Consider the following 19267-nt stretch of genomic DNA (forward strand, 5'->3'; position numbering starts at 1 on the left):
AAGCAGAACCTCTGATAACTTGTATTATCTCTGATAACTTGTATTGTCTTTACCCATACTTTTTGAATCCATCTCTTTAATCTGAGTAATAAACATATTTGTCCTTTACTGTCAAGGTACATGTCTCGTACAGCTCAGCAATGCTCTACCACCTAACACACTTTGAACCAGAATGGCTCCATGAGAGGGCTCAAGAAATCCTGACTTAAAAGCTTCCAGGAGATTATGACTTGCTAACAGCACTTATAAGAGGTGTCAGGCATAGCTGCTTCAGAAATGTAGCTTGTGAACTTTCTATTCATTCTAAAACCAAGAACCAAAGGAGCATACAAGTACTGTTTTTGAAACCCTGCAACAGAGAAGACAATGCCCGGACTTAGATAACATAGAGAACCATTTGAAACATTTGCTGGTGCACTGAGTACGAAATAGATTCACTGCTTAATAAGCTACCTACCTATCTACCACTATGTCTCTTCCACAAAGTCAAAACAGTGTATGCACAATATATATAAATTTCAGAATTTCTAGAAATATAAAGATGCTAAATAGATAATAGAGAATAAGTTCTAAGAGACATATTTTCTCTCATCTGTGAAATCTTGATATGTGGTTGGTATATGTGCATGTGTACATGCATGTATGTGTGTGTGTGTGTGTGTGTGTGTGTGTGTGTGTGTGTGTATGTGGTGTACAAGCAGAAGAGGATCAAATATCACCAAAAAAGGAAAAAACAACAGAGAGGTCAGGGGAGGTGGGGAAGAAGTGCAATAATATGTACATATGACAATGTCACAATGATACTATTCTGTACATTTAAATAATGGAAAATAAAGAAGTATACAATAAAATGTGCAACAAAATGTATAATAAAATTATAATGGTTCCACTAATACCAGTATTCTCCAAAAGTAAAGATTGCTAGAAATACTGATGCCTGCTAGTTCTAAGATATACCAAACAATGTTGAGAAACAGAAACGGTAATGTGAACTTTGTGTGTGTCTGGTCCTCATCCTCTTGTGAATTCAGGCTTGCTGGGTAAGAGATAGTAAGTTTTCAGAGACACATTCATCTGTAAGTCCTCGTGGGAATACATGAGCATACTAGCATTGCCATGTCAATGTACAATGAGTTCTAATCTGAGAAAAACATTGTGCTAACGAGAAAGACTAGGAAGTCTACATAGCTGGTCTAGATAGTTGCATGTGGAAGACAAAGACACAGAAAAGACAAAAATCTCTCATGTCATGATGCACAATCCCAAATATAAAATGCATTGGCCAGAAACTATTTTTATATTTGATCATCAGGCCGATTACTTCAATGTAAGTCTAACTGTATGATGATCTAAAGTGAGTTGTGCAGCCACTAACTGGCCTCAGGACTCCAATCTCCCAGGTCTGTGTTTTTCTACAACTCTGCATTCTGTGTCCCCAGGTTTTTGCAGCCATACTACTGATGTTCTGTTTTGTATATTATAATCTACTTCTGATTCTTTCCCCTTGTCTCTGCTGCAGATTTTGTTCATGGGCATGATGACTGAATACTATCACTACTTCTTCACAACCCTGGTGAGTGTTTCCCTTCAGAATGTATTCAACACATTCATTCAAAGACTCCTCGTGGGTCATAGACCATCTATTGTCATGAAGATTCTCTTTAATATCCTAAGATTCCTCCAAACCTAGTAGTGCTGGGCATCGGGTATCATTGGGTTTGGGAATTTTAGGGTTTTTTTCCTTGTTCTTTTTGTTTGACTTTTTTTAAAAAGTGAAGATCATCAAGGTATGTACATCAGAAGCACAATGAAATGCATTAATAGAGATATTCATAAGGAAGTACCAGCTATATTTCCTATATTTATTCAGAACAGTGTTGAAGTGTGACCTGGAATCCTTCAAAGTGATAATGCTGCACTCCTGCCTACGTCCAGGAGAGAGCGGGGTTAAGGCTGTCACCTGGAGAGTACCTGGAAACATTTCAACAAGTGAACTTATTGAGGCACTGTGCATATAGAACATTCTACATCCTTAAGGAAAATAGTGGCTCAAAGCTTAAGAAATACAGAAGAATCCCTGACTGTTGAGATGCTTTAGGGTTGTTTATTAAAAGAGGAATTACCTAAGTCATTTAATACACCCAAATTATAGTATAGCTGTTCTTCAACTGACCTCAGAAGTCAGTCAATACAATCTGTATACACACCACTCTTCCATAAACCTGCAGTATAAATTCTACTTCCTTACACAAGAATAAAACAGAATAAGCCATTTTCTTTGTCATTTTTAAGGGCTTATCAAGTATAACATACCCAGATTTGGGGTAGGATGGGGTAGGAGTTACTTGCTCCTTTTGCAAAACGGACAGGCTAAGTTGAAGAGCATGAGGGCCCAAGGGTTTGGAGCAAGGAGTAGCGCCTTCCTACCCTCACTTACTCAGAGCAGTAAGTGCCATTGATGCATCCCTGGGGGCGTGAAGGGTGCAGAGCACAGCATGCCATGAGCCTGTGGTGGAGATGGAGAACAGGGCCGAGTGCAAGCTCCTACACCCACGTTTTGCTGGTTATGTGGCTCTGTGTCGCTGCTAACCACATCTATTCCTCTTTCAGAATAGTGGAACAGATAAATGTTTTATCTGTTCACAGATGTGTCCCTTCTCTATAATCATGTAAACCAGAACATTGCAAGTCCATGTGTCCTTCAACCTCAGAACATTCTTCCAGCCTCAGCCAAACATACTCTAAAGAGCAAGCTTGGGAGCCATTTCAGAGACTGAGTCCTAGAATCTAGGAAAACTGGTCCTTAATAGAAGTTATAAAGTGAGAGCACATTGTACAATTTTTATTCTGGTCCACTCCTTGCTCTCCAGATCTCCTCATTCTGCATTCACAAGGGATGTTGCAAATCAGACATGAAAGTGGTACATTCTGTCTTACATAGAAACCCCATGTTACAGAGCATCTAAACTCCACATACATTTAATATATCCATCATACGGGATTAAAAACACATGCTGGAATTTTCTGTGACTAAATAATTTTCCCTCTATTCATTGAATATGCTGAAAAGATTATTTACCCAGGTCTTATTCTTCATATTTGCTTTCTGTCTCACTACAATTTGATCTTCATTCTGTCCTATATTGTTTTCATATTCTAGCCAACTTTGCCATAAGCATTAGTGAAAATTTCAACAGTAAGATAGTGCAAAGGAAATACAGATTTTTACATGCACATACACACACACATTCACACACACATTCATATATATCGTGTATATTATAATGTATGTATTATGTTTAAAGAACAATACAGGGCTGGAGAGTAGGCTCGGTGGTTAAGAGAACAGACTGCTCTTGCAGAAGACTCGAGCGTTTGGTTCCCGTCACCCATATTGGGAAGTAGAAGATTCACAACTGTTTGAGCTCTATTGCCAGAGATCACATGCCCTCTTCTAGACACCACATACACCTTCGTTCAGTCGTATATACCCACACACAGACACAGACACTTAGTTAAGTTGAAAAAGAATAAAAGAGCAAATCTATATCTAAAAGACAGTATAGCATTCTCAGTCCAGAGCTGTCAATGCAGGGATGCCCCATTACAACTCTGCTGCCCAGTCCAAAGTTATCTTCGGAATGGATGACAACTAGAAGAATCAACAGAAGAGTGAGCCTGCCTCTGCATCTTCTGCAAATGCAAATTGTGAAGGCGTCTGGGGCCACTGCCTTCAGTAACTCCTATTCTCCCCATCGTTGGACCATTCAGACTGTGTCAGAAAGCAGTTTCATTGCTAGACGGTCTCTAAGAGCTTTTTTTTTTTTCCTGTTAAGTGTTATTCTGCCTAGTTTGGTTTCCTCTTAAATGTAGAATATTTTTAGTGGCATGGTTTTACTCTAAGCTTTTTATATATAAAAACTGAAATGACCATTCTGTTTAAATATGTATCTACTGATCACTCTGGTTTATATCCAGCTTCATCCATTCTGAGAAACACTGCAGTGGGTTGGGCATGTTTTCTGAGACACTGTCAAAAAGGAAATGAGTGTCCTGTAAGTTTCCACATCTCACAACCACAGGGTCCAAGATAGTCTCCTTGAAAAGGCCCTTATTCTGAGCTCTTATTCAGGGAATATTCTTTATTCTCTTGGTGAAAGGAATAGAAGTTGTCATTAGGGAGCCACAGGATGCCACTTTCCCTCCTAGAAGTCTCCTTTCCTCACATGCATATGCAATTTCCACATTTCCCCTCAGCAGCATGACCCAGAGCTGCCTGAAGCAGCAGCTGTGCTGAGCAGGCTGAGGCCGCCATTGCCTGGTACTTTGTTATGGACTTCTTACCACTGGATATTTTTTCCTTCAGCTATAAAATGAAAGCACAGTGGCAAAGACACAGAAAGGTCTCATCCAACTCCTCAAAGACTGTATCCTAGGTAGAGAACTCTTAACTTTCAAAATCATGTCCCAGTCCAGGACTAGACCGACTTATGGGTAAAATCCTCTTCATTTACCCGAACTTGACGAACCGGATGTGATAATTCTCATGTTTGTGTTTGTGCCTTTTTATGGCTTCTGTAATCGCTTGTTTCTTTTATATCAAGAACACCGATATCACTAATTAATTTCTACTTTTCTTGTTATAATGCTGCATAGGACCTGTTTGCTTTAGATCTGGAACTCTACAGGTACAGTGGTGTCAATATGACTGGGTTCCGGCTGCTGAATATTGACAACCCCCACGTGTCATCCATCATTGAGAAGTGGTCCATGGAACGGCTGCAGGCCCCACCCAGACCTGAGACTGGTCTTCTGGATGGCATGATGACAGTGAGTAGCTTTATTTTATTCTTCAAATATGGTTTTCTTGATTGAGAATTCCATGTAAGTATACAATGCATTTTTATCAAATTCCAGACACCATCTGCCTCCTCCTCCACCAGCCTCCCTCTGCCTCCCTCTCTACCAGGATTTAAGTCTTTGTGGAGGAGGATGGCAATGTGGGCAGAAAGTTTATTAGAGACAGTGAATAATTTTAATGAAATCTCATGATCGTGCTTTACTCTGTAGAATTGAAGTAAGCATCTATGCCTTTAATCTTGTAAGTGGTATTGTAACATATACCTTGCGAGAGAATGTGCAAGAAAGAGCTTTATTATCTATTTTGCAAATATGTATGTGGTTCTTGTATCAGAAACTGTAATCTTTATCATTCTAATTGCACTTGTCAAAAACATTTAAGTTGCTATCATCATTCTGTGAATATTTAAAAAGAAGCTGGAGCAAAAGAGAAGTAAGCAGAGAGCTCATCCATAGGAGGGTGTCTCCGGGAGGGGTGCAAAGGAGTGAGAAACTGCCTAGTCCTAAGAATCACCCAGAACTGCAGAAGCAGGTGTAGACAGGTCCAGATCCACATCCTTCCCGTCCCAGCTGCATAAGGGCACCCTTCTGCAGATGCGAGCGGAGCTTAAATCCAGCAGTCTGTCACTCACGACACAGACTCACCAAGTCTGTCTCTTCTCAAGTCATAGGTAGTCGCCTAAACTTGCATACTGCCTCATGAAGAGCTTTGAAGCGGCATCGTTTGTCTTGTGCTGTCAAAGGTATCAACCCTCGCTTTACGTCTCTAATGAGGCTCCCTGCGGGATAAAGAAAATAGAAAGGAATAATAATATTTTTTTAAAAACGCACCTTGCTTCCTATGTAAGAACAGTACTACTAAGGGGAAAGATATTGGGTATGTGAGCAGGTAATAGCATTTTAAATTGGTGTAATATTTCACCCTCTGTTCCCATCATCCAGAGAAGCACTCTTGCTTTTAAGATGCAATTTCCTGACAAACTGAAAGGTATCATCTCACTGAAAAATGAACTTCGAACTTCATTTCTCTCTTTCCCCCGTGAAGAACAAAGGAAGGAAATAAATGCATGAATTAAGTGTTTCTGGATGGTTCCATGTTCAGAGTCCCTGACTGTTTTGCAAGCCTGAAATAACTCTTAGAACACACAGTGAGTCCGGGCGGTGATGATGGAAAGTACGGTGCAACAAATGAGTGATCAGGTGATTTGAAGCAGGGCTTTGAATAAAAACTAGTTGATCATAACTAGAGAGATCCTGGATTTCACGAACTGAAAGGGACTGTCCTTCCCTGGCTCCAGCAAGATTTCTAACGCAGGATGACTTAGCTCTCCAGTAAGTCTTACCTGTGTCCAGTGCACAGCAATAGGCAGTGAGATCTGTTTTCACACAGATCACAGGTACATGCCAAGCACTCATGACCGGCTCAGTTTACCAAAACCAGAAGTATCAGTGTAGTCACTGATTTATGGAACTGACAGAATAGTTTGTATACATTGAATAAGATGAAAACCATGAAACATGAAAAATATAGCTGTGAATTTTTCACTGATTTTTTTTTCTGGCACAAGATAACACACTGTTCCCTGCTGTTGTTGCCAGTCTTCAGAGCTAATGGCTCCCCAATGAGCAGAAAGAATGGTAAAAGCTGGGAGCTAGTGGAAACAAGGTGTCATGTGTCATGATCTGTGCAAACATACCCATCCTGTCTGAGACGTTTCAGACATGCTTATATTAATGATAATAATAATAGTTATGATTATGAGATAACTTAGTGGTAATCCTCTGCACATATGTGTGAGAAGCGGAGTCTGAATCCACAGAACTTACATTAAGCCAGGGGAAGTAGCACACATCTATAATCTGAGCTCTCCTATAGTCAATTGGGAGGGGAAAGCGATAGAATTCTCAGAGGCTCCTGGGCTAGCCATCCTGGAGTTTATAGCAGCATACAACAAAAAAGGGGAAGTGTCCCAAGCAGCGTAGAGAGTAAGAACAAACACGGGTGGCTGTCCTCCTTCTTCTATGTGTGTGCTATGCATACATGCACAGAGAGACACACACACACAATTGTTTTGATGAAAAGAAAAGCGCAGAACTGTAATACCAGAAGACAGTATTTCACAGAATGCTGTGAAAGGAGGTACGGTATCAATACCAGGACACAGCACGTGAGCAGGCAATAGTGGAAACCCGCGGAACCTGCTCAAGGTGGGCAAAACAGCCATGTGGATTTTGAAGATAATTTTCAGAGATAAATTTGGGAGACGTACCTTCAATCAATATTTATACAAAGAGTCGACGTGGAACCTCTCTCTGCTTCACCTGAAAGCAGCTCATTTAGAGACTAAGTCATGGGGAGATAAAGGGATATGTACAAGGATGTTCAATGAAGCAATTGGAGTCAAAGAGAGCGTACGATGTCCCAACTTCCAGTCCAATGCTCACTATTCTCTAATTTTAACCTTCCTAAATTTAAATGTCTTCTTCACTATCCCAAAGATAAAACCCACTGGCTATATGTATTAGATCCTTCATGTTTACTTCTTCTTCCATGCAAAGGACTTGGGGCCCTAACCTCCTGCATCCACTACTCTCCAGGATACTTAAATATCCCTTTATTATCAAGGCCTTCTGTGAGCTGAGTTCTAGTATGATAGCTTTATCAATTATTCTCTTTATCCTTACCTGTTTCAAATTTCTGTCTAACCTGTGTAACCTCTTATGTTATATTTTGATTTGTTAGATTAGTATCTTTCTCTATGCGAATACAAACATTTAGATAAAAATGCTTTCCATTTCTGTAATATGCTCTATCCCCAGCATTGGAAAAGGCAAAGTACAAACACACTTTAATAGGAATGCATTTAGTAAAATAATTTATGCAGAAAACAAATTAAATTAAGATTCTACCAAAACAGATGTTTAAATGAAGAATATTCATATAGCCCTGAAACATTCCTCTGAAAAGCCAAAGTTCTTACAAGCAAGAAGCATGCCTTATTAATGAAGAGGAAAATATTTTGCGAATAATAAATGATTTTTTTAAAACTACCATTATTACTATGACATTACTGTTGTAAGCACACTGATTGTTGCACACTGTGTGCAACTTGACACAACCTAGAGAGTTACCTATGAAGATGAAGATGAAGATGAATTTACAGGGAAATTACTAGCTCAAGTTGGTGTATGATATGTACATAGGGAATTTTCTTGACTGTTTATTGATTTAGGAAAACCCAGTCCACTATGGGTAGCACCCTTCTCTATGCAGAGATACTCTGCCAAAGAAAAATAAAAAGGCACCAGAATAAGCAAGAAAGAAGACAATGAGCCACATACTTATTTTTGTCTGCTTTTGATTTGTTCTTCATTGTTATTGCCGTGACTTCCTCAAGATAATGGACTGTAACTTGGATTGCAAATAAATTCACTTTTCAAGAGAAAAGCAACTAGAACAGTAGGTGATTATAAACAGTTCCATGGGTATAATAGAATTATATTCTTTGAACTCGTACATATCATCCTGATGTTCTCCCAGACCTAGTGCCTGATTACACTATAGGCATTTTCTTACATGTGCCACATACATTTATAGATTATAGATATAAGCATATAAGAATTAGAAAATAATATAATGGTGAAAATGTATTTTGATTTACCTATATTTTTATAATTTTTTAAATATTTTCTTAGAATTTTTACACTAAAATATCATCAAAGAATATCATATATGCCAAAACACATTTATATCTGAAAAATAGAGAAGAGAAGTCAGTCATATCCAATTTCAACTTAGTTGAATCTAGACTTAAAAACAGATTTAATTAAAAAAATAAACCTACTTGAAGAATTAACAAAACTTGCCTAGCTTAGGTCAAAACAGTAGAATGTACTATTAAAAAAAATCTGAAGATTATTTTAAGTATTGTTTTCAACTGGAGTGTTAATTAGCTTACCTAAGTCTAGAATGGCTTTTGTAAAATGTACTTTGTTTCTTTTTTGCTTTTACAATTTCCCCAGCACTTGTAGGCTCATTTGGGGGAGGTGAAACGGCCCCTATTCAAAATATTTTTTTTCCTGATTGTAGACCCTGATGATGTGTGTTAGTTATTTTTGTTGTGATAGATGAATATAACCAAGGGCAACTGAAGGAGGAAAGAGTTTATTTGTGCTTACAGTTTTAGAGGACTAGTCAATGATGGTGGGGGAGGAATGGCAACGGAATCCTGGCTCAGGAAGATGAGACAGCACAACCTCAACTACAGACACCAAGCCAAGAGAGTGGGCTGGATGTGGGACAAAACTATGAATGATCTTCTGCAGGAATGTGCTTCCTCCAGGAAGGACGCGCTCCCTCACCAAGCATTGCCACCAACTGTGGACCAAACACCTGAAGCAATGGGGAACACTTAACCATTTGAACACCATGGTATATGATCTAGTGATGACAAGGATACAGAAACCACAGAGTCATTCTCCTTCCCAGCTCACAAAGTACTCATAGTAGGAGACAACGTCAGGATCTTCAACCTTCTCTCATTCATCTAATAGCTCTGCAATTATGGTCCACAGGGAAGACATCTTTGGATAGCCACCTTGAGTCTTCACAAAAGACTCCTAAGACAAAAGATAACAACTGACTGGATTATTAGGAAAAGCACCGTTTTGTCTTGATAATTGAAACCAGAGTTTAGGTCCTGCTATGTTTCCAGAGAAAGTGATTTCTCTAAATTTTGTTGCTGGTCTGTAAGCCAGTATACTACCAACACAGTGTCATTCAATAAATACAATTGATAACATAATAATGTTTCTATGGTATGGGACTGATTTCACTTGATAACACTTGCTGCTTTTCGTCAATAAAGGAATGAAGGATATTCCGACATGACATGCAAAGGCGTATCCAACCCTTATTCTAAACCACTGGGATGCTATGAGATTGTAAAGAGTGTTTTATCAACTGAAGTGTTAATTAACACATCAAAAGTTTGTTTCCTTGGGAAACTAGAGCAGAATTACTGTATTATTTATTTATGTTATTATTTATTCATGAGACGCATTCTTTATTATGCCAGTTGCTCAAGGTGACTCCTTATCTGACATTTTTGACCTTGTCTGACTAAAGGCATTCTCCATGGTATTTACTTGGTCTACTTAAGATCCTCTTCCCTTTCTTTGCCCCAATCTCTATTTAAAGCAAACAAGTATTCATCGAAACTCAAATTACAGCAACCACTCTGTCAAACCTTCAGTGAACCTGCTGTAATCTCCTTCCTACCAACAGAATTTTGGGGCTGCTTGAGCTGGTCTTTTTGCCATCTTCCTAAATCCATTTCCAAATTCCACTCTCCAACCGGGAATTCTACCTGCCATCAGCTCAGTGCCAGTGCAAATGAGCAATGCTTTCTCCAGCATTGGGGCTCCCTAGAAGAATAGTGACCACAGGTTTGCAGGGTCAACAGAGTTCCCACAAACAATTTCACCAATCCTTACCTTACTTATGACCCTTGCCAAATGCAAAGAGTAATGAGACACTTGTGCCTCTTGCCCATTTGCTCTCCAAAAAAACAAGTTTTCTTCCCAGCATCCCAATCAGTGATACGATATGCCAATTGTCCTTGTCTCTGAGGGGATGGGGCCTCTCATTGGCTTGTGTTGGCAGTTACCAACACGCTTTGCTATCTGCACAAAGAACACTGAACTCAAATAAGCTGCTATATTTACAGTGACAGATGATTACAGGGAAAAATGAAAAGAAGGTAAAATCAACAAAGAAAAACTTCACACAGGGCAGAGCCCTCACAAGCCTGGGCTTTTAAAGATGTTTTATACCATTGACACTCTCCAGAAAGTACTTGACTCTCAGCAATGATGTGTGACTGTTCCTGTGAAATGTTGTCAACCAGGAACACCCCCCCCCGCCCCCGCAAGCACTGGTGTCCAGGAGTTTTATGATAAGTGAACCACATAAGCGCAGAGCACCCACATAATTGACCTTGGTGTCCAGCCCTTCCACACCTCAAATTGATACAGGATAGTTCAGCACCACAGAACAACAAGAGGCAACATTTACCACATTCATATTTTTAGCATAAGTATTGCATGGCCCTAGACTCCTGAAAATATAATCCGAGATATCGTCTCACAAACCAGGCATGAACTAGTACTTCCTTTGGAAATGTACAGGACCTGAACATCCCCAAATCCACTGAGTTACTGAGTTAACCCTTTACTGAAAATTTGTCCAATAGCAAAAATATTATGCATTTCTTATGGGAAGCCAGCTTTATGTATGCCTATGTTGTTGTGCAAAGATTTTCTTGGGGGCATGGAGAAATTTTATTTCAGCTAAATTTTCACGATACATTATAAGAATCAGCAATGGGGAAAGACTAAAGGGAAATAGTGTCTTCTGCATAAGAATGGGTGTCTTAGTCAGGGTTTGTATTCCTACACAAAACATCATGGCCAAGAAGTAAGTTGGGGAGAAAAGGGTTTATTCAGTTTACACTTCCACATTGCTGTTCATCACCAAAGGAAGTCAAGACAGAAACTCAAACAGGCAGGAACTTGGAGGTAGGAGCTAATGCAGAAGCCATGGAGGGTTCTGCTTAATGGCTTGCTTCCCCTGGCTTGCTAAGTTTGCTTTTTTATAGAACCCAGGACCACCAACCCAGAGATGGCACCACCCACAATGGGCCCTCCTAGCCTTGATCACTAATTGAGAAAATGCCTTACAGCTGGATCTCATGGAGGCTTCTTTCTCTGTGATAACTTCATCTTGTGTCAAGTTGACACACAAAACTAGCCAGTACAATGGGTGACTGTATACATGAATTCACAGTAACTGTAGCTCCTTGAATAATACTTACACAAAATCAAGTCAGTTGTCTCCCACCACAAATGGGATTATGAGTGTCCACACTTATCTGAGGAGCTATTGACACTTCATAGAAATTAATGGGAGAAAGTCAGTTTTCCTCAGGGTGTGGCCTACTATAGACTGTCTGTGCCCTATATCCATGAGCATATGAACATCAGTAATTGGACACAGTGGTTTATAAAAAATAATAAAACACTTATGAAATTGTGATATATATATGTTATGAAATATATAGTTATGAAATATATATATGATCAAATACATTGCATGTATGTATGAAAATCTCAAGGAATAGATAATTTTTAAATGTTTCACAATTGAAGGTCAGTTCATGCATAAATGATATATTTGTGGTACTGGTATGTAACACATTGTCAATATTTTTTAACCTTTATCAAGATACTATTGTATCATTAAATAATTGGCAACAGATTGTACCCCCAACTTTAAAGATCCAAATATTGGCTTTATCCCTATTAGTTTATAGACAGCGTTTAATATCTTAATTTTCTTTCCAAGAAGAAGAAAAGGTATGGAAAGGGTTCTTGTTTCCCAAGGATTCTGAACAGGGACAGATGTGTGACTAGTGCTCAGGAAATGTCCACTCTTACTACAGATTCCATTTTATAAGGTCAATCTGCCAATAATTCACTTTCTTCAGATTAGATCAAATAAGGATAACAGAATGGTGAAAACCATGAGGCAAACAGGGGGCTAAGCTCTGTCCTTGGAAGAGATTAGCAGAGTAGATATGTACCAGCTAATGTCCACAAGACTCGGCTCTGTCATTGATAAAATGGATTATACTGATCTTGAGTCAATAAAAATAAATTATAAAAGCTCAACCAACTATCACTGCCACCGTTATCAACCTAACCTTTCTGTGTCAAGAACATAAGTGAAAATATTTATGTTAAATCAAGGAATTGTATAGTTCTTATAAAAGAATGTTTGTTTTAAGGTATGAATCAATAGTAACTCATGCTGTGAATGTTGATTAAACTGTTTCTGTAGCTTAGACTGTACTTAGGTACCAAAGAGTGAAGTTGAACAGTTTCTGCTTTTAAGACACCCATATTGTTTTGAATCAAGTGGCAAGTCTTAGAAATAAATTGACATTTCAATGACTGAGAATGTACAGAATAATATGGGTTCAAAATAAAGTTAATTTTTTGCCTCAAAACTGAGATGAAAGGTGTAGCATTTATCACTTAGCTCTCTTTCCAGCCCCACCCTGACATAATTAACCCCAGTGAAAGAGCCAACTAATTGCAGACATACTTTTCTTTTTTTACTAGAACCTGGATTCTAGGTTTAAGTCTGTCAATTTTCCAGTTCTATACATATGTGCCTCCATAAATCAATATGTTGCCTGAGGTCAGTTTTACACATAATAAGTAGCTTTATCTATGGGTTCTGCTTACTTTGGAGAATTACTAAGAATTTCAAATGAGCTAATATATTTGAAGTTGCAAAGAAAGCCCTCCAGTAAAATATGAGGCTATTATAAGATTTTTATCCCCAAAACCGCAGGGCAGTATACTTGACAAAATGCTACGAGTATTATATAAAATTTAGAAAGTGAGAAGAATTTCATGGAGGAAAGAAGCAAAAGATAACTATTCCCAAAGAGAAGTAACTAATTTCAACCGCTTTCATGGTAACTCAAGGAGGCAAGTGCCAGCTTATTCTGGTCCACGCGTCTGTACCTCAGAGAGCCTTCCTGAGTTTTCCACTGACCTTCATATCATGACTCTCACCGCACGCCTCAAGTCTGGACAATGTCGGTGGCCAACTGGAGCATCATTAATAATAAAAGATCCCATTGGCTCGACGAGCAAGAATTTGTTCTCTATAAAATACAAAATAAGACAGAAGAAAAGCAAAAAGGAAGGAAAGCAGGGAGGAGGAGGATGCTGAGAGAGATGATATCTGTTATTGAAATGATGAGTCTTGGTGGATTTTATCTCAAGGTAGTTGACCTCAACCCTGAACTTGGCTCAGAAAACAGTCCCAAAATATGTTCTTGGAACACAATCATTTGTCATCTAAGTTTTTATTTTGCTTCGTTTTGAAGAACTCAATAACAAATGTAGGATTCCGACTTACTCTGGAATATAAAGTTTCCTTTTGTAGAAGAATAATAGCTGTCGGTGACTGAACACCGTTTAGCTAAAGAACCGAAGGTCTTTATGATCAGATAAACAGCAAGGAAGGAATGTCGGGTGCACGGGTAGAGGGGGCTGGTGAATAACGAATTGATGGCATGGTGCATGGTTTTCTCCACAGACTGAAGCAGCTCTCATGTACGATGCCGTGTACTTGGTAGCCATTGCCTCTCACCGCGCCTCTCAGCTGACGGTCAGCTCCCTGCAGTGCCATCGACATAAGCCGTGGCGCCTTGGACCCAGATTTATGAACCTCATCAAAGAGGCAAGTGTAGATTCCTCTTAGCCTACTTGCTTAGCACCACGCAAAGTGTTCATTTGGTGCATTTCTGGTAACATGGTGATGCTAACGGAGCAGTGGGCTCTGGCAACCAGTATTCTTAGATTTCAGTGTCTGAAGTTTGCCTATAGGAACTATCCTGTGTTTTTAAATATGATGCTACAATATTCAAACAAGCTAATAGATCATAATAATACCAACTGTCCTTCATTTCAACCATGCTTCAATTACACTGGGCTGTCCACACATAGAAACTTAGATATTTTAGATTCATAAGGGATATTAGCTCCCCTTCTATTGGTCTTTGTGGCTTTTCATGGCTTAGGCTTTTCTGTACTAAACAAAAGACTTCTTTACATTAATTTCCCCTTTGTTAATGAAAGAAAAAATGTGGTTCTATTCAAAACTTACTCAGTGTCCTATTTGTTCTTTAAGAGTGCAGGATATTTAGGAAGAAACTGTTCATTATTAATATTCAGGTATCAAAAGTCATCCCTGCTTTATCTTGTTCTTTGGTACAATTAAATCCCCTTTCCAAGATGCTTGAGAATCCCAAGACTCTTAAAATATGTGTGTCTTTGGATTATCTTTGAGTCCAGCATGAACATATTAAAAAAGAAAAAAAAGAATCTTGGGAGCTGAAAATCTGACTGAATATATATAATACCCTGTGACATGCTCTAAAATTTTCTCCCTGGGATGCAGAGGTTTATTCTCCCATGAGGAGTAGCTTCTTCCCTACACATTCTGGAGCAAGTCAGAGTGAGGCAAACCTCTAACTGAGAAGCATATAAAGGGGCAGATTACAAAGAGAGAGAGAAGGCTGACTGTATCCTGAGAGAAGCTACCTGCTTTGGGCTAGATCGCTTCTGGTCTCCTCAGCACCCATAGAGCCCCTCTCGTGCTCTTCCATCTGCTTCCCCTCACAGACAGCCGACTCTAGTTTATAAAGGTAAGGACCAGAGACAGGGTGTGTGTAAGAAATAAGACTCCAACTACCAAAGGAAGAGAGCTTTCAGTACTGAACAAGATGTACATTTTCAGATGCAAACCGTGCACTTCTTAAAATGAGGAAGAGTTTTCCTTTAAGTTCATCTTTTCTTCCCTATTCTGTCTCCACTGGCTGCTTAGATATAAACCTCAGCTCTGCTAATGCTTATGAGCAATCTAACAAGGGTTAGATACTTAACCTTCCTGTGTCTGGAATTTTCATCTGTGAAATGGGAATAGACCGTCTATTTTCTCAGCATTATTGTACAGAAATTGAATAAAATTACTGCTTGTGAAGAATAGTGAGTGGGTTCAGTAAGTATTTGAAATTGTCTTTCCTTAACATGAAAATACACACTTATAATAGCCTCATTCAGTTTACTGAGGACGGTACCAGGGATTTGAAACTGGCAGAACAACAAAGAAATGACAAACAGGCATGAAATGAAATGCCCTCTCTGACAGCTACATAAAAATGACATACTGTGGCTAATAGAAAACTGTCACGTAGCCACCTCTTCTGCGCAGGATGATCAAAGTCCCGAACTGAATTGCCATCCTGATTGTCTTGATCTTTAACAAGAAAACACCTGGTTCCCTTTTATCTCAAAGCAGTGGGAGGAGAGGCAGACTCCCTAAGAAAGCCAGAGATCAAACACTCAGAGCAATCCAAACACCTTTTGGCTTCTACTTCAGCTGCATATGGAGGTGAAGTTGCCAAGTCCCATTTAGGTATGTTTAAAGAAATAATGAGTCCAAGAGAAGGGATCACATGGACAACAAGAACACATATATATAACGGTTGGGAATGAAAGGAAAGCCATCAGGGAGAATTGGAAATATCTGTCAGAACCCTTCCCACCCGCACGTTGGCTCTTGAATCACTGTGATGCATGCTTCCTTAGTCAGGGAAAATGGCATGTTGGTAGGGCAGGGAACGGAGACTGATGTCCCAGGCTGTTGGAAAACCAGCAAGGAGGGAATTCTGTGATCAACTGATCCTAAAAAAGAAAAAAATATTAAGAATGTTTCTTTGGTTGAGAACATAGTCAAATTTTGCAAATATCAATTTTCATTATAAAATATGAAACAAAATCCTCAGACCTAAAATGTCCCCAGGTCTTTTCCTGGAGTCGTTTTCAATTGCCAAGGGATTTCCACATAGAGACTGGGGAATAATGATGCGTCAGCACCCTAGCTGTATGGGGCCAAGACCAACCCCATCACAGAAGGTACAGCTCTGGGGCAGAGGAGGCCAAAGCGCAGTGATTCCTCACACGTGGGCAGCCTTCCGAGTGAGGAACTCAGATGCTCTCAAATGACCATCTTAAACTAACTTCCACTCAGGATCTGGGGCTGACAGTAACAGGAGCAGAAGTAATGACCATTTGGACCATGATGCTGTACATTCCAGGGTCAGCTGGCTGGAGAGTTGCTAAACAAACATATATTAGGAGATAAGAATTTTCCACTCAACAAGAGTTGCTAGAGCTCTCTCTTGTAAAATAATTGAACTGATTTGCTCTTCTGTTGCTGTGATGGAACACTGAACAAAACCAACTTAGGGAACAGTTTTATTTCAGTTAAATTTCCAAATGCCAGTATATTGCTGAGCGAATTCAGAGCAGACAATGAAGCAGGAAACAGGAGGCAGGAACTGATGCAGAAACTGAGGAACACAGCTTACTGGCTTGCTCTTTCTGACTCATTCTTTTTTTTTTTTTTATTCAATATATTTTTTATTTACATTTCAAACGATTTCCCCTTTTCTGGCCCCCCACTCCCCAAAAGTCCCATAAGCTCCCTTCCCTCCCCCTGTTCTCCCACCCACCCCTTCCCACTTCCCTGTTCTGGTTTTGCCCTATGCTGCTACACTGAGTCTTTCCAGAACCAGGGGCCACTCCTCCGTTCTTCTTGTACCTAATTTGATGTGTGGATTATGTTTTGGGTATTCCAGTTTTCTAGGTTAATATCCACTTATTAGTGAGTGCATACCATGATTGAGACTGGGTTACCTCACTTAGTATGATGTTCTCCAGCTCCATCCTGGAGTACTATTCAGCCATTAGAAACAATGAATTCATGAATTTCTGACTCGCTCTTAACAAGTTTGATTGCATAATACCAACAATGAAGATAATTCCCCACAGACGTCACCACCCACCAATCAGGTCTGGGCAATCTCTCAGTTAAGACTCCCCTGGGTGCTTCTTGATTGTGTCAAATTGGCAATAAAAACTAACCAGGATAGTAATTTATTTGTGGTTTTGGGTATCAAATAGAGGGGCTCGCTAATGCTAGACAAGTGTTCTGCCAATGAGCTATATGCCCAGACTCCACATGTTGTCACAAGGGTTTCTACAATCTACTAATATAAATTCTACCTGGCTAAAAATTACCAGGCTTCATCTGAAGCTATTCTGTCTCACAGCATAAATGCCAGACCATTCAGCAGGATTTATAGGCTCTTTGGTGACCTCATTTCAGAAGCCCCGTGGCATCACTCTCATCTTCTACAGTGTCACCAACCCTTGTTGAACCTGTGATGTCTCCGTAAGCATGTCATGTAGTCATGCCCAATCCCCTGGCCTCTGGCTGGATTGTCAAATTTGTGAGGATCATGACTTCTGTCTCATGCAGGAAGCAGCTCCTGTCTTCTGATCCTGACCCTACACCGTTCTCTCAATAATTATACTGTCATCTTTATTTCCGTGTCTTCCTCCAAGCTTCGTGTTTTTCCAATCCCAATTTGTTGACTTTTGTGCAAAGCAAGTACTCGAGTAAATCAAGTTCTAGTTGAAGGATAAAAAGAACTGGAAAATATATACAACCTGCAGATGAAAAAGAGGCAAGTCGTGGACCAGACATCTTAGCCAGCACTGGTGACAAGGAGTGGCAGGGGGGGCTTATAATTCTATCAGCCTATTTAGTTCCAGAATGGGGAACAGAAATCTGAGATTAACTACAGTTTGCCCTCTGTGTAAAGTTGGTCATTTACTTAAGGTTTCTTACCTTCTTCTCTAACATGGGGATAGTTTTATATCTTTATGTGGAACATGCACATACTGTATAATAAAAGCCTAGTCAAGCCTGTTATGTACTTGTTGCTTCATAAAGGGTAACTGTCATCAAATGGAAGGTTCTGTCAAATGTACATCAGTAATGAAGCTGACAGTCACCCAGGACATTGTCCACCGTACTAGAAGCACTGAGTCCCTTGTCGTTGGTGTCATCTTCATTATTATTGAAATCTAGGATGATGTGGAACTTGTTTATATAAATACAGGTAAGATTTTTCAGTGAGAAATCAGAAGTGCCCAGAAAGCTCAGTATTTGATATAGATGTTCATATCATATAAAATGAGTTAGGGATCTAGAGAACTCCCCATGATAATCACACACATGATTACTCAGGAAAGTAAAAAGGCACTAAGCAATTACCAATCAATTGAAGAGTCTCAGTGTTTTCAGTGTAACCAAATACCACGAGCTAGGTAGAATGCAAGTTGGCCATAGACAAAGCCCCAGGGCACTCATGGGGGCAGCAAATATATCCAAGTTTCCAGGAAGGTGATTGCCAATCCCAAGTCCTAGGAAGAGCACTAATAAGGTTCAGCACAAAAAATTCATGGATTTTAAACTGTTTTCAAAGTATCAGGCTCTGAATGATGACTTATTTACACCATTAATCCGTGATCTCCATAAAATACATGGACATCTTGGGCCAGTCTCAGTTCTGCCCCAGCGACAGCAGCAGCATCCTTTCCAATTACCCTCAATGTCTGTCTCTTGGAACAGTAACATGGCATCTAAATAGGCTTTGCATTTTGATTTAGAGCCATTTTAAGATGAAACACACACACACACACACACACACACACACACACACACACACCAGATGTGCATAAATTCATAATAGGTACATCTACATATACACACCTGCCTATGGCTGCCTGGGTCCACCATGCCTTTCTTCATATAGTGGAGACAGATGGATTTCTTTTACTGATTAAAATCTGCCTAATGACACCCACTTTGTCCACTACTTTCAGACTGGAAAGTCTTTCTCTTGGTTGTCCCTTG

The 19267-nt window shown here is 39.5% G+C and overlaps 1 protein-coding gene across 2 annotated transcripts in view; it reads left to right on the forward strand.

The window, feature by feature from the left end:
- Positions 1-19267, forward strand: part of Grik1 (glutamate ionotropic receptor kainate type subunit 1) — a 425830-nt gene that overhangs the window by 309384 nt on the left and 97179 nt on the right. For both annotated transcript variants that reach the window (XM_052158961.1, XM_052158962.1), the window contains exons 5-7: positions 1520-1573; positions 4657-4830; positions 14036-14179. In XM_052158961.1, the coding sequence (XP_052014921.1) occupies positions 1520-1573; positions 4657-4830; positions 14036-14179 (372 nt within the window). The remainder of the gene's footprint in view (positions 1-1519; positions 1574-4656; positions 4831-14035; positions 14180-19267) is intronic.

The sequence above is a fragment of the Apodemus sylvaticus genome, chromosome 15, assembly GCF_947179515.1.
Source record: "Apodemus sylvaticus chromosome 15, mApoSyl1.1, whole genome shotgun sequence".
Lineage (NCBI taxonomy): Eukaryota > Metazoa > Chordata > Mammalia > Rodentia > Muridae > Apodemus > Apodemus sylvaticus.